The sequence below is a fragment of the Silurus aristotelis genome (assembly GCF_946808225.1).
Source record: "Silurus aristotelis genome assembly, chromosome: 2".
Classification (NCBI taxonomy): Eukaryota; Metazoa; Chordata; class Actinopteri; order Siluriformes; family Siluridae; genus Silurus; species Silurus aristotelis.
Window position 1 is genome coordinate 25,433,520 of NC_139575.1, and position 17,399 is coordinate 25,450,918.

The 17,399-nt window shown below is 37.7% G+C and overlaps 1 protein-coding gene across 2 annotated transcripts in view; it reads right to left on the reverse strand.

Annotated features, from left to right (window-relative positions):
- Nucleotides 1-17,399, reverse strand: part of cacna2d2a (calcium channel, voltage-dependent, alpha 2/delta subunit 2a) — a 224,953-nt gene that overhangs the window by 147,959 nt on the left and 59,595 nt on the right. For both annotated transcript variants that reach the window (XM_083529148.1, XM_083529147.1), the window contains exon 3: nt 10,709-10,825. In XM_083529148.1, coding sequence (XP_083385274.1) covers nt 10,709-10,825 — 117 coding nt within the window. The remainder of the gene's footprint in view (nt 1-10,708; nt 10,826-17,399) is intronic.

Consider the following 17,399-nt stretch of genomic DNA (forward strand, 5'->3'; position numbering starts at 1 on the left):
CAATAACCAGTAGCCTTCCATGAAGAAAACCTCTGCATTATAATATGGCTCGGCTGTAACTCGGCTGATCTTGCAAATGAGAAATAATTATTTCTCTTTCTTCTGGCTGATTGTTGAACAGTCCAAATCGCAAAGAGACGTGTGCTATTTTAGTCCAAGGAGAGTGTGGCCTAATTCTCCTCCCGCCCAGCCCTGCTCCTCAGGGAACTGCGAAACGCTATAACTGCTTCGGCACAGGCCTGCAGGAAATTGAAAACTAAATTGCTTTCTTGGATTCGTCTGCTCCTTTTTCTTAGGCACTGGAGCAGGGGGAGGTAGAAATGTGTTGCTTTTGTTATCCATACAAAAGTAACGCACGGGAAGGACGCAGAGGTCAGGTGACTAAACTGTACCGAGTACCAAACAGGTGCTTACAGATGGGTCCGTTTCACAACCAGAGACATGTTCAAAACAGATTTGGTGTGTGATAGAGAGAGCGAGAGTGAGAAAGAGTGATGATGATTGAGTGTGTGTCTACCTTTACATATATAAGCTCAGGTTTTACATGTCTTCAGTTAAATAAAATAAAAAAAAAATCTTTATCTGTACATTCCCCTCTCCCTCTCCGTCCATCTGCTTGCCGTACTTCTGCTGTATTACGTAAACACTATTTGACATCACCGGGCATTTGGCACACATCAACCCAATTAGCAGAGGAGGGATCACACGGCCTCTACAAAGCCATAGATGTCGCTTCAATTTGCTGCAATGCTGCAGAATAGAACTCCCCTTTGTGGGGTAAAAACGAGTCTGAAAATTAAGCAGTGCTTGACTGTTTATGACCCTTTTAGCGTTGGGTGATGATAGCCATTGTGATCGTTTCAATTATGACGCTCCGCTATGTTTATTTGCTTGGAAATGAACTCGCTTATCTCGCCGACGGAATGTGCGATGAACAGGTTTCTCGGAGGTTGAGGGAGAAGTGAAGGCGAGAGCTAAAGGTGGAATGATAAAGACGGACAAAACCTCACTCCATTAAAGGGGCCGTGTGAGAAAACATGCTAATCTACTGTGTGTTTCATGCATCCCTTATTTGCTCTAAGTGCTCTTTATGGTTGTGTGTTTAGCAAATTGGACTAGGAAGTATGGGAGAAATAAACAGTCAGCAGTGACAGCTGTGATGTCATCTTTAGCCTCCAGCTATGCATTTAACTTTACATTGCATGCAAGAGACTCGTTAGGAAATAAAACAGTCCTCGAATCTCCTACTATGCTTACAAGTGTGGGTGTATTTAGTTTAGTTTCTGTGTTTTTTGCTTTATGACCCCCTTTTTATGTGTTCTAATTTCAGTTCTCACCGAATAAAACAGATGACATACAAAAAGAAATAAATGTCTTTAGAAACCCTGGTTTCTACAATATGATTATTATTGAATATTTGTATTTTTGTAATGCATTTCCCAACATGAAACACAATACACATACTAAAACGCTTTTATGAAAGGCTTTATTGAATTCCACATACTATTTAAGTGTAAACCTAACAAACTGCAGCATTTAGCAATGTCTTGTATTTTTCATTCCAAAGTGTGCTGCTTTTTTTCCGCTCCCCTCAGCATGTCGTGAACGTGCCATATTGAAATGCAATCACTGTCCAGTAATAACCCTAAGTCATACTCTTTGGGAGGTGCTGTAATTCAAGATTTACGTCATACATACATGCACATTTCTAACTAAGAGGCTTTACATCTATACATTTGCAATTTACATCTACACATTTGCAATTTTGCAAAATTATTTGTTCCTTGCAGATGATTTTCTTTCTTCTTTTTTTTTTTTGAAAGAAAGCCATGTACAGCAGCGTGTCTACAAAGTTCAATTCAACACATTATCACTTGTACATGAGTCAGTTGTAAAATTTCAAATATTAAAAAACACTTTAACTCATACATATGCAAAAAATAATAATAATAATAATCTATAAGTGTCCAACTATTTAAATATGACATAAAAATATGACGATATGTATCCTTTGATACTGTTTGGCCAGCATGTAGGTTGTTAGGTGCAGTATACTGATCTACTATAATTTAACACTGATAAATGCAATTTCTTACAGATTAGGACATCTTAAAGATGTCCTAATAAAGATCTTAATATAATATCGTATTCACAAGTAAAGACACACACACTTTCCTCCTTTATTTTTTATAGTCTGTGATTTTGTGGCTGCCCAGGTCCCGACCGAGTTCTCCCCTGCCTTACTGCCCTGGTTTAATTGGACAATTCCCCTGCTCTCCAGTATGGCTACATTTAGCCAGACACACTTACCTGCCCTGGAAATAAACACACAATTAATCAAAGTTGCAGCTCCCTTTTACTAACAACAGTTGTATTTCTCCTAAGCTGGACCCTCAGACTATTGCAAAGCCATTTTAGCTTTGTCTGTTGTGTGTGATTATGTTTTTGTACATGACTATATGATGATCTTATCGTTATCTTCGAGTGCTGTAGGTGTGTCACGTACATTCCAGGGTACATCGACAACTTAGAGTCTGTGTGTCAGACCGGTTTTAATGGTGACAGAGAGCGTAGAAGAAAGCAAACTAGGAAAGAGAGAGAGTGACAGGAGGAGACAAAATAACTTACCAAAATAAATGATCTACTTTTTCATGTATAATGTCTTTGGCTTTAGAAACTAAGCATCCAGTGCCATTTACCTAGCCAGAACTATAACCAGAAAGATGGGCCAGTCATATTTAATCACACTCACACACAATTTCCATCACACTCATTCACCAGGACCTTCTACTGACATAATTATTAAGACTGATAATTAAGGTCAAAGCTTGCTGTTATTAATACGACATTTGGCTCACACAAATATTTACAAACTTGCACACACACACACACACACAGAAACACACAGAAACACACACACACACACACACACACACACACACACACAGTCAGACATCAGACCTCTTCAGGTTCAGTATAAGACATTTCATAACACTCCAGTAGGATGGTGTAATGTGATCATGTGTAGTAGCAAACAAATACCAGATAACTGTTTTAACCAGTGGTGGATAAAGTACATAAAGCATGTACTGTACTTAAGTAAAAGTAGAATATAACTCCAGTAACAGTAAAAGTGCTTTAAACTTTTACTTGAGTAAAAGTACAAAAGTATTTGTCTTTAAATGTACTTATGTATCCAAGTACTATAATTTATTAAGGCTGTAATGTTCTACATTATCATATTTTATCACAGGACTCTTTGCTTAATCAACTCAACTTACGTGAAAAGACTGTAATGTTTCTCTTAGTGCAACAATCTATTCATAGAATGATATTAATAAGTTAAACACTGATTAATATCTATTCAGATTATCATGAGCCCAAAACCTTCTTTTCAATGACTTGAGAATATTGCACAAATAAGGCCACAGGTCTATTCATTCCTCTTAAAATGTTCTGCTTGATTTTGAACTCACACTGAACTGTATGTTTGTGTTAAGTAAATACCACCAACCGACAATGGCGGTTCTCGCATGAATGATGCCCTGAGTAAACCACGCCAAGACCCAACGTCTCCCCCATTGATGAGTATTACGTATTCTCAGAGCAGTCAACAAAACATTTCTGAGAGCTCCATTTCATGTGAAAATATCCCCCTAAATACATTTATTGCACAATTTATCAAACTCTCGAACCAAGAACCACATAACTCTGTGGCTAATTATAACCATAGGATACATGCAACATCTAAATTCTATATAGTCTATTTAATCTTTATTCTTATAATATATGTCTTTTAAATGAATTTAAGCTGCACTGGAGATTCCCCTCACTGAACCCAGTTCAGCACCTTTTCAGTACAATCACAGAAAATCTTTATGACATCACCTCAATTAATAAGTGCCAGTTTAACTATAATCCAGCTCGACTAGTGATGCTGTAATTGTTTTTTTGCTACACACATTATGATAAACTACATACTATAAATTATAATGTTATTCAGCTAAAAGAAATATTGTTGCTCTGTGTGTAAACCTAAGTGATATACAGTTATCAGCTTATTTTATTAAATGTATTATCATATACTAGCCTCAAAACGAGACGAGTGATAGAGCTGCATATACACCTTTAGCTTCCTCTTTTCTCTTTTTTTCTGAATTGGGCTCCTGAGGGCTTAAAGATTTTTTGTCATCCATAAATGTAATTTGGATTCAGCTATACTTATTGACGTGACATCACCCAAACACCATCTCTTCTAAATGTTTGAGTGAGGGAACTCTCCGGCCGGTGGGTGCACACTCAGAGTCCCGACCAGGTTCATTCACCATGACATGATATAATAATGGACGTGACCATGTAAATGAGTAGTATATAAATAAATTTTTTATTTTATTTTTTATTTTTTTCCCCCCCATGCTGCCTCCCTGGGCGGTTGCCCATGTCTCCTAAATTCGCCAATAACAAGCGCCAATCAAAATAAGTTTAAAACAGAAACAGAAACGTGTGCTCAACCCTGATTGGTGACTTGCTGCGTGTTTAATCAGTTAAGTTTTTATCCGCTCAAATAAAAAGGAACGACTGATTTTGCAAAATCTGGTTGTGTAAAATATTTGACTTTGAAATGTAGTGAAGTAAAAGTCTCCCCAAACGGAAAGACTTGAGTAAAGTACAGATACATGAAAAAACTATTAAGTACACTAAGGAATTACATTAACTATGTTACTGATTACCGAGTATTAGTATTATTAATTCTATTCTATAAGAATTAGTGAATCACTTTCAATCCTGCTTGGAATGATTTCTCCCACTAGTCTTTTGAAGGTTTTAAAAGCAGGAGGTCCAGCCATTCTTCAATTCACCTCTTACCTACTGTACTGTTAGCCTGATATTTATGTTAATATTTGTCTTTAAATAAGGGCCTGTAGATTTTTTTTTTATAACCACTGTAAATAAAGACAAACACTTTTTACATGAACTAATGTATTAATTTATTTTTGTAAGATAGCTTAAGAAGCTAAATACAGCTAGTACTAACCAAAAAAAAAAGGCCAAGCCATGCTAATCTGAGAAGACTAACAGTTGCTACAAGCCCACAAGACAATGACTTGCATTTGCTAAGGTTGAAGGTCCTCTCAAATTGTTTCTTTGCCTGGATATTTTAAATGCTATTTGTATTCGTATATTTTTATACATATTTAGTACAATTTATAATATTGTATATTATTTTTTACACATGACAATATTAAAATGCAGAATGATTATAAAGAGGAAAAAAAATTGGTTTCTGGCTTTCACTTTAACACATTGTCCTCTACAACTAAAATAATCCTAATAACCCTTTTCCCGGCTCCGTGTCTATATTTAAATAGCCAATTCCAAACAAGACGGTTCCTTGCATCACAGATTACTGTGGTTCTCATAGATTCTATACAGCCTCTGTTTGAGTTGATTTCCTCATTTTTTTTTTTATTTCTGGAGCACATTTGCTTGACGTAAAGGAGTCAGTATTAACAGTTCATGTACTTTTTTAATAAAACACACAGGGAATAGCTCACCCCATCTCTCCTCATCACCTGCTGTCATTGCTACCCACTCAGTGCTCCTTTATGCACTTCCTCTCTCCCTCATTCCACCATCCCTCTCTCTCCAACTCTCTCATTCTCATTTCCCTCCTGCTGCTCATTTTAAAATCAATGAATTTCAGAACTTCATTACCTCACATTTTCCCATTTGCCTAAAGCATCGTTTTCTCTCCCGTTGACGATGTTCTCGGTTCACCGCTGTCTCCTTCTCTCTCGTGGCATCGCTCAGGTCATGGTTACTTCTCGCCGTTAGCACAGCGCTGACCTCGATGCACATGTCTTGTCCAGAATTGTCTGAAACCCTCCTAATCCCAGACAGTTTGATGTTTAACACATATCACTGCTGGTGCTCTAGACACCTAAGCTAGTGTTATTATATATATTGTCTTCCCTACTGGTTTGAACGTCCTGAACTGTGTGATTTAACACGGACTCACATCCGGTTGGTAGACTCCAAAGATTAACCTCAGGTGAAAGCAAAATCGTTATTTCCCACAGATAGTAGTTTAACAGAATCCCAAATTGTGCCAAACCCTGTGTGAATGTTCTGAAATCACAGTAACATTATTTTATCCTTTGTTTAATGTACTGAAGTGTTCAGGGATTTGGACAACTCAGAGAAAAGAAACCTGAACTTTCTTTGTTAACCTTTGTATGGAAGTATAACAATTGCATCCTTCCGTTTTCGTATCTTCAAACAAAACGACACCCGGAGTAATGCACTGTTAACCAAAGTCTAGTTCATAAAATCTACCAAAAATGCTAGTACTAGGTACGTTTTCCTTTTTTACTGTGTGTGTGATCTTGAACATGGACTGTGTCTAAACACATGCTTCAAATTTAGGAAAATAAAAAGCCCAAGGACCTTCTGTACAACACAGTTTGCATGATCAATATCACGCTGTGGAATCAAATTTGTGCCCAAAGAACTGAACATACCTTAAGTGCTTATATAAAAATATATATATGTTAAGGAAGAAAAACACTGAAACTGAAGGCAAAAAAATCATTGGATAAAGGTTTAACATGTCATCATATAAAGCGTATACTCAGGGGGTGGGTGTTAACAGTCCTATACTCTTAGTTGGATTGACAGTTCCATTGGGTAGAGACTTTGTATTAGAAATTTCTTCTTTGCTTTCTTACTACTAGTTAGAATGTTACTATATTATACGATATATTTTATTTTATATTACAGTGTCTATCAAAAGTTTTGAAACACCTAGTCTTTTATTCTTTATAGAGACACATGCGTTTTGCTTAAATGCAACAAATTAGGTATAACTCAAAAACACACAAGAATTGAACAGTGAAGGATAAGAAGAAAGTTATGTGGACAGATTGAGTATAAAATGTGACATTGTTTAGCTGATGTATGTAAGAAGACATGGGGGTAGAAGCTTAATGATTTATCATTGTTTTGGAGCAGGGAAGGTTGGACTTATTTTTGGTGTAAGGAATACTGAACCAACATGGCTACAATTCCATCCTTCAACACCATGCAATTCAATCTGGACTGCTAATTGGAACCAATTTCACAAGTACTACATACTACAATGACCGAAAGCACACATCTAAGCTCTGTCAGTGTTATTTAGCGAGACCCTAGATTTTTTTAAACTATTTATTTGTATGATACAGCTGCAAATAAGTATTTGAACACCTGTCTATCAGCTAGAATTCTGACCCTCAAAGACCTGTTAATTTGCCTTAAAAATGTCCACCTCCACTACATTTATTATCCTAAATTAGATGCACCTGTTTGAGGTCGTTAGCTGCATAAAGACACCTGTCCACCCCATACAATCAGTAAGAATCCAACTACTAACATGGCCAAGACCAAAGAGCTGTCCAAAGACACTAGAGACAAAATTGTACACCTCCACAAGGCTGGAAAGGGCTACGGGGAAATTGCCTAACAGCTTGGTGAAAAAAGGTCCACTGTTGGAGCAATCATTAGAAAATGGAAGAAGCTAAACATGACTGTCAATCTTCCTCGGACTGGGGCTCCATGCAAGATCTCACCTCGTGGGGTCTCAATGATCCTAAGGAAGGTGTGAAATCAGCCCAGAACTACACGGGAGGAGCTGGTCAATGACCTGAAAAGAGCTGGGACCACCATTTCCAAGGTTACTGTTTGTAATACACTAAGACGTCATGGTTTGAAATCATGCATGGCACGGAAGGTTCCCCTGCTTAAACCAGCACATGTCCAGGCAAGTCTTAAGTTTGCCAATGACCATTTGGATGATCCAGAGGAGTCATGGGAGAAAGTCATGTGGTCAGATGAGACCAAAATAGAACTTTTGGGTCATAATTCCACTAAAAGTGTTTGGAGGAAGAAGAATGATGAGTACCATCCCAAGAACACCATCCCTACTGTGAAGCATGAGGGTGGTAGCATCATGCTTTGGGGGTGTTTTTTTGCACATGGGACAGGGCGACTGCACTGTATTAAGGAGAGGATGACCGGGGCCATGTATTGCGAGATTTTGGGGAACAACCTCCTTCCCTCAGTTAGAGCACTGAAGATGGGTCGAGGCTGGGTCTTCCAACATGACAATGACCCGAAGCACACAGCCAGGATAACCAAGGAGTGGCTCTGTAAGAAGCATATCAAGGTTCTGGCATGGCCTAGCCAGTCTCCAGACCTAAACCCAATAGAGAATCTTTGGATGGAGCTCAAACTCCCCTGTTTCTCAGCAACAGGCCAGAAACCTGACTGATCTAGAGAAGATCTGTGTGGAGGAGTGGGCCAAAATCCCTCCTGCAGTGTGTGCAAACCTGGTGAAAAACTACAGGAAACGTTTGACCTCTGTTATTGCAAACAATGGCTACTGTACCAAATATTAACATTGACCTTCTCAGGTGTTCAAATACTTATTTGCAGCTGTATCATACAAATAAATAGTTAAAAAAATCATACATTGTGATTTCTGGAATTTATTTAGATTATGTCTCTCACAGTGGACATGCACCTACGATGACAATTTCAGACCCCTCCATGATTTCTAAGTGGGAGAACTTGCAAAATAGCAGGGTGTTCAAATACTTGTTTTCCTTAATGTATATGTATATATATATATATATATATATATATATATATATATATATATATATATATATATATATATATATATATAATTAAATAACATTTTTACATTTGTAGAACTTATATAAGTCTGCATGTCTGGATTCCGGATCCAACACATATGTTATAACATATGCTTTCAAATCAGTGGTTCAATTTAAATTCGGCTACAGAACAACACTGAGTCACCATCAGCGTTCGTCACATATTTGTGCAGGTGCACTCACACCACATATGGACACCAGTGAGCCTGTCAATAAACATTTTCCGAGACAATAATACACTCAGATTAACGATCGGTAGCTAAACATTAGCTAATTAGCGTGCAGTTCACTGAAGCTATGAAAATGTGCTGTGCATGGTCAGGTATCACATTAACTCTAGCCATGAAATGCTAAAGTTTGCCCAGGTTATTGTGCTTTAATTTAGTGGATATAAGTGACTAGAAAGTATGGCAGAAAACATTGTCATTTAAAGAATCTGCAGTGTTTTGTACAGTTCCCTCAGCCTTATGAATAAGGAAAGTGGATATTTTAGTCAACAGTATAATCTTCATGGTCCTGTGTTCATTGATGATGTCACAAACTCTCAGACTCTATCACCAACCTGTATGAGATTGGGAGGCACTTTGCATGGATCCTTGAATTTATATCTAAACAAAATGATGTGGTAGTCACAGAACGTTCATTCTTTCGCCTCCCAATACCTTACTCCACACAGCCTTTTAAGGTTAGCAAACGTTAGCGAATGTCGGTATCCTGGCAACGTTCTGACACAGTATCCTGCCTTTAAAGCCTGTCTCAGTGTCCTTACCTCCAGACACTATTGCCTTATGACTCATGAAATAGCTGCTTTCTGTTTTAGACACAGACGCAATTTCTTGTTCTCTGCAAGCGACACGCACTCCAGCTAACTCGGTCGAGTCTGATAATTGGTGCCTTGTTGCTGGATTTTAGATGTAATTTGCCGGAGTGTCGCCCATCTGTTTGCTTGCCCCCTATGACCCACAATCTGTGGGGTTTTTCTGCTATGGAGGTCACTAAACACTAACTTTTTTTTTTTAAGTATGTTTTGTTGAACACTGATAAAATAAAATAAAATCCTCAAGCAACTACCATTAGCCAATGGTCATAGCTATTGACCTATTCAGCTGTTATGTGTTACCTGGCACATGCACATTTTACACGTACAGACAGCAATGTTGTTACACATAACTGAGATGATAGAACACACAAGCATGTGCAATACCTTTAAAATTGCAACTGCAAATAACTCACCTATGTATAAAGAAAAAATCTTTCTATCTACCGTAAATAATATGAACATTAAATAATGTAATACAATACCCATATTTTCGTGCATAGACAAACTCTATGCCGTCACCAGTTGCACTAATTCGGTAATACAGCGTCATGTTGAGGTGGCTACGGAAATTTCCTGCAGATGTTTTAAAGAGAGCACTCTGGAGCAAAGCAAGCTCATTACCTGCTTAGTTAAGCAGGCTAATACAACACCGTGGGCATTGATAATATGCTTTTAGAAATCCAATTTTGTCTTATTGGAAGAGACAGAGGATCAATCTCCAGAATCTTTTTAATGTTATGATGAGGATTATCATTGGACAATGGGTATACTCTGGCTCAGCATAGCAGGTGCAGGACTGTGGGATTACTAAGAGGTCAATGTACTGTAGCTACTGTATGAATGGAATAACATTATGTCCCTACACTATTTTAGATACATATTTTTATTTGTATTTTTTTAATCACATTTTCCTCGATCTGCTCCTTAGGAGGAGATTAACTATCAAGAACCCAGAGTTGGAGCTCATGCAGGGAAGTAAGGATTAGATTATGAGGAAAATAGAATATATTGCACCTTTGTCTGAAATATATTCACCAGCCAGCTCAGCAAGAATGGACGATTTACTTTGATTCGGTGATAATACAGCTTAAGCAACCACAAAGCATCAGAAACGAAAATGTTCTCTCTAGCATTGATGATGCGCAGAACAGCCCAGCTGTTAGCTTCTCACCTCGAGCGCTTTGCGTTTGCCGGTGAGCAGCTTGGCGATGTCTTTAGCCACTCTGTCCACCAGGTCCTTGGGGGAGTTCCTCTTCACCTCAAACTGACTCTTCTTCTCGTTGTAAATCTGCAAAAAGGACACCCAATATCAATTTAAACATGCAGCAAGTAAGCTGAATGGATGATAACATTACTATAAACACAGTCATGGACAAATCAATTGCTGAGCGCATGTCACAAGCAGATTTCCATTTGTTAGCTGGCCAAGCAATTTCAACATTGAGAATAAATAAACAACTCCTTTTTGACAAAACAAGATTTCATCCGTTTTATTTGTTTTGAGAGTGTTACATTGCGTAACCTGTTAACCCCTTTACAAGCAACCTGCTAACCTGCTAACCTTCATTAATCACCTAGTATCCATTATGATGGTTTAGGATTGGTGCCAGATCACTGCCAGACTTAAACTTAAATTCCCACCAGACAAGGCAGCCTTCAAAAATGGCCACCCTGGACTCAAAAACCCAGAACACACATACACATCCGCAAACAAACACTCACTTTTTTTTAATTTCATTCTTCCTTTTACTGATTAAGTCAAGGTTTGCCAGATTACATGTGGTTACAATGCACACACCCATCCACCCACCCACCCACACACACACACACACACACACACACACACACACACACACACACACACACACACACACACACACACACACACACACACTATTTAAAGGACCTTCATTCAGGAAAATAAAGCAAAGTAACACATTCATTATAACTCTTGTTCTTTGACTATTGCTAATTCTTAATACCATAATAATATAAAAAACTGTTTCTGTCCCTGGTTTTGATCTTGTTTGCTCTATTCTAGTCTAATTGGGAATCATCTAAACACTTTTGAGCAAGTTTTGGAGGACTATTTTGCATTTGTCTGCCTTGGTCTCTATTATATCTCTCTCTTAACCAGCATTTGCATCTGTTTAACAATCTTTACATGACAGATGCTAAACAGATGCAAATAAGGGTTAAGAGAAATATTTAATAGACACCAAAGCAGACAAATCCAAATGTTGTTCAACAGGATTGAGGTCAGAGCTCTAAAGCAGGCTACTCCAACCAATGTAAACCTTATCTTCATACATTCATACACGTTTGGATCTTCTAGTTCAAGTGTATGGAATATGTAATACTATCGTATCCAAAGACGTCCAATAAAATTGTGTGACTCCACCTTTGTGGTAACAGTTTAGACTGGAAAAGTCAGGTGTAACAATACTTTTGTTTATAGTCTACCGATATTACACTACATACCATACCAATGCTAATTAGTATGCAGTCAACCAAATCACAGAATTGAGCAGCACATTAGAGCTCTCTATTTGTTCTTATATATATTCGAATTAACCTGGAATCCTTTGTTAATGCCAATCTGTACTGAAAACAGTAAGACAAGCACTATATATATATATATATATATATATATATATATATATATATATATATATATATATATATATATATAGCCTTGTTTATAAATAGCCTATATATAGCCTTGTTTATATATATATATATATAAACAAGGATTTCTTGAAAGGTAACTGAAGGGCAGTGGTGAAAACATACGATGGATTTAGGGCTCAGGCACTTGGTATGTCAGTGATTTTATTTGATTAAATGTGAGAGCCTAGCTTTTTTCCTGTCTGACTCAGCAATTCCCTCTGTAGTCCACAACAGCCTGCTGCCGCCTCAAGGGACTCCCACTTATCCACACCACTCCAGGGACTCCATTACCCACAAATCCGTCAGCACTGGGTGAAAAAAAGCCGATGGCAATATCTGAGTAAGCTAAAAAAAAAAAAAAAAAAAAAAGGACTATATTTACCGATATTCTCTGATGCTGTGTGGGATCTGGGTGTTAGTTCAGCACACAGTAATGTGCAAAAGCAACTTTAGGTCTATATAAGATAACTAGATTGTATTTTCCACATCCTATTCATTTCCAAATAGATTCTACATTCATATTTTTTTATAATACACAATTTGATGTAAAGTATTCTAATATTATTTAAAGTATTTGCATCAGTTTTCTGGGGTAAAATAATAAAGTAAATAAAATGAAGAGTTTAGATGACATGTTGATGTGATATTTAAGACACTGCACACTAGATATAGATGCCTTTTTTGCCCACTATTGAAATTTAACAATGGAACCTTTTTTTTTTTTTTTTTACACATACAGTAAAGCAGTATAAGCAAACATTCATACAGTCTAAGATAAAATAAGTTTCCGGGGGCATTCCGTTTATATCATAGTAAAGTCTGTGACTAGCAGTGCACCAATTCTTTTAACCTTTATTTTAAAGCCCTATATATATATATATATATATATATATATATATATATATATATTGTATACAGAGAGGTCTATTGCTATAGATTTTCCTTCTCAGAATATAATGATAAGGATATGATGGGCAGTGCTGACCTATTGAAATGGCTTATCGAATGACTTGGAATGAGAGGACGTGGCATAAGGTCATGGAAACATACATTCAAAGTTCAGTTTACATGCTACAATATGGGGTCTTTTTCTGCTAAAACACGCTTATTAGTTTCAGTTAATGTGTTAGAACAGCTTTTCAGCCTCATCCCCAGACCTCATCTAGCAGAGGAAAACACTCCTTATAATCAAGTTCTCCAACTTAGAAATCATGGAGGGGTCTGAAATTGTCATCGTAGGTGCATGTCCACTGTGAGAGACATAATCTAATTTTTTATCTCCAAATATCCTAATGATTTTTTATTTATCTATTTATTTGTATGATACAGCTGCAAATAAGTATTTGAACACCTGAGAAAGTCAATGTTAATATTTGGTACGGTAGCCTTTGTTTGCAATTACAGAGGTCAAACGTTTCCTGTAGTTTTTCACCAGGTTTGCACACACTGCAGGAGGGATTTTGACCCACTCCTCCACACAGATCTTCTCTAGATCAGTCAGGTTTCTGGCCTGTTGCTGAGAAACACGGAGTTTGAGCTCCCTTCAAAGGTTCTCTATTGGGTTTAGGTCTGAAGACTGGCTAGGCCACGCCAGAACCTTGATATGCTTCTTACAGAGCCACTCCTTGGTTATCCTGGCTGTGTGCTTCGGGTCATTGTCATGTTGGAAGACCCAGCCTCGACCCATCTTCAATGCTCTAACTGAGGGAAGGAGGTTGTTCCCCAAAATCTCGCAATACATGGCCCCGGTCATCCTCTCCTTAATACAGTGCAGTCGCCCTGATGCTACCACCCCCATGCTTCACAGTAGGGATGGTGTTCTTGGGATGGTACTTATCATTCTTTTTCCTCCAAACACATTTAGTGGAATTATGACCCAAAAGTTCTATTTTGGTCTCATCTGACCACATGACTTTCTCCCATGAATCCTCTGGATCATCCAAATGGTCATTGGCAAACTTAAGACTTGCCTGGACATGTGCTGGTTTAAGCAGGGGAACCTTCCGTGCCATGCATGATTTCAAACCATGACGTCTTAGTGTATTACCAACAGTAACCTTGGAAACGGTGGTCCCAGCTCTTTTCAGGTCATTGACCAGCTCCTCCCGTGTGGTTCTGGGCTGATTTCTCATCTTCCTTAGGATCATTGAGACCCCACAAGTTGAGATCTTGCATGGAGCCCCAGTCCGAGGGCGATTGACAGTCATGTTTAGCTTCTTCCATTTTCTAACGATTGCTCCAACAGTGGACCTTTTTTCACCAAGCTGCTTGCCAATTTCCCCGTAGCCCTTTCCAGCCTTGTGGAGGTGTACAATTTTGTCTCTAGTGTCTTTGGACAGCTCTTTGGTCTTGGCCATGTTAGTAGTTGGATTCTTACTGATTGTATGGGGTGGACAGGTGTCTTTATGCAGCTAATGACCTCAAACAGGTGCATCTAATTTAGGATAATAAATGTAGTGGAGGTGCACATTTTAAAGGCAGACTAACAGGTCTTTGAGGGTCAGAAATCTAGCTGATATACAGGTGTTCAAATACTTATTTGCAGCTGTATCATACAAATAAATAGTTTAAAAATCATATATTGTGATTTCTGGATTTTTTTTTTTTAGATTATGTCTCTCACAGTGGACATGCACCTACGATGACAATTTCAGACCCCTCCATGATTTCTAAGTGGGAGAACTTGCAAAATAGCAGGTTGTTCAAATACTTATTTTCCTCACTGTATGTATTACCGAAATGACGTCTAATAAACATAAACTTTTTAAACTACCAAAAATAATTTTTTATCACAAAACAGAATATTTTGTCTTTATGCTCTATGTTGAGTATGGTTTTACTAACAATAAACATACATTTGCATAAAACATCCATTTTTGTCCGTGGCAATGTTGATTAGAGAATTAGTGTAAAAGAGATTGATTAAAGATTTGTGTAATTCAAGGTACATTTTGTGCAATGAAGTTGCAATTAATCTCGAGCTAACCAATGGCAATCCTGTGATTAATCGTAATTAAATATTTTAATCAATTAAATATATATAGTACATATATTAAATCGATTAAATATATATATATATATATATATATATATATATATATATATATATATATATATATATATATATATATATATATATATACTGCATATATATACTGTATGGAATAGCATTTAAATAATATTAGATAATGATGATGAAGAACACTTTCTTATAAATAATAATAATAATAATAATAATAATAATAATAATAATAATAATGCATGACCTCTAAGGGCTTCAATAATTTATCATAAGTCATATCATTTTTATTTTTTGAAAAAAGATACACAGTGTTACACCACTACTGATACTAATTCTATCTGAGCCACCATAAAATTACAGGCAAAATAAATATTTGAACATATTTGCATACTAAATTCAGAGCATAAACAAAATCCCGATTAAGTAGTTTGATCGCAACCATACATTCACACACGCGTATACTGAAAGAAACATTTTGCTGATCTACAGAGTAAAGGGTGTAGGAGGAAGTGGATGACAGTAACAGGAGGCAAAGGTTCTGTTGTCCGTTGTGGGCCAACAGATCTGTGGTCCAGGACCAACACAAAATGTAAACACACACACACACACACACACACACACACACACACACACATACACATACACACACACACACACACACCCTTCACTCATCCAAAGTGAATGAAAGAGAGCCGATCCAAGGCAATATGCTCTCGCTGGCAGTTCCATACTGCACACAATTAAGTATATGCTGGATGTCTTGCACTTTCAGGGACAAACAAAAAATTCACACAAATGTACACGCCCCCCTATTTCTTCGCTTACACATACAAGATGGGGTAGGAAAAAAGAGAGAGAATGTGAGAGAGAGAGAGAGAGAGAGAGAGAGAGAGAGAGAGAGAGAGAGAGAGAGAGAGAGAGAGAGAAAGGATATTGAAGAGAATGAAGTAAAAATGGGAAAAAAATTTAATAAAAATAAAGAGAAGGAGAAACAAATAGAGAAAGGAATTGCCAGAAGATATTTTATGGTGACGTGTCAGTGTGAAAGCGTACTGCCCAAAGACGGGTTCTGCTTTTTACTTTCAGAACGGCTAGAAAGAAAAAAAAGCACTGCTTACATGGAAACCCTGAGACGAACAGAGCGTCTTGTTTGCAGAGTCTTAATCCATCAGTCAACATTTATCTACTGTTGCTGTGATAATCACGGCCCGTGTGTTCCGCTGTCATTTTGCCACGCTGATGGCTATTTACCATGCATTGCTAAGCACTTCATTACCGGACAGATTGTTCCTGGCAGCCACCCCGTGTGTCATTTGACCTTGTGCGTTTGTTTTGTCTGCTTTGCCTCCGTTTAGAGGGACTTGGTTATTTGTTTGTTTGTTTGTTTTCTGCTAGTGTGGCGTCTGAGGCGAGAGCGCCTCAGTTTATCTGGCCGTGAAAGCAGCCTGGTGACAGAGACAGATGCAGCGTCATTAAGGAATATTAGTGGACTCCGCCAAGCAGACAGCGCATCCAACCAGCCTGCGGAACAGTTCAATAAAACTGAGAGAGAGACTGAAGAGAGAGAGAGAAAGAGAGAGAGAGAGAGAGAGAGAGAGAGAGAGAGAGAGAGAGAGAGAGAAAGCGAGAGAGAATGTTAAAAGAGCTACGTCCAACGACTGAGAAGGATACGGAAGCATCAGGTGAAAAAAAAGAAAGAACTGAAAGAATCAGGTGACAAGGACAATATATAACACAAAGTCTTGCCAATGAAACACTAAAGACAAACAGGCTTGTAAAAGCTGATGTCTATCTATTGAGCAGGAGGAATCATCTAAGCTTCAATCATAAAATGGCTTTAAAACTAAAAAAGTCTATGTATCTACTCTGTTTTGTCTTCCACACTGCTGTCAAGCTCACACATGAACATACATATATTACATTTGGCAAAAAAATATTTTAATAGATTATCAATAAACCACAACAAAGCCCACACATACACATATACAAATGTTGTGCAGGTTAAGGACAAGAATACTTTGTCAGTCATGAATCATGAATCGGCCAGATTTGGTGTACTGGCACTGGTCCGTTAAGCTCCAGCAAACATGAAAAGAGTGATCTGTGTATCCGGAACATTCAGCACATCGTACCTGCAGGGAGAGATCAGTCTCACAGCTCGCGCACTGCC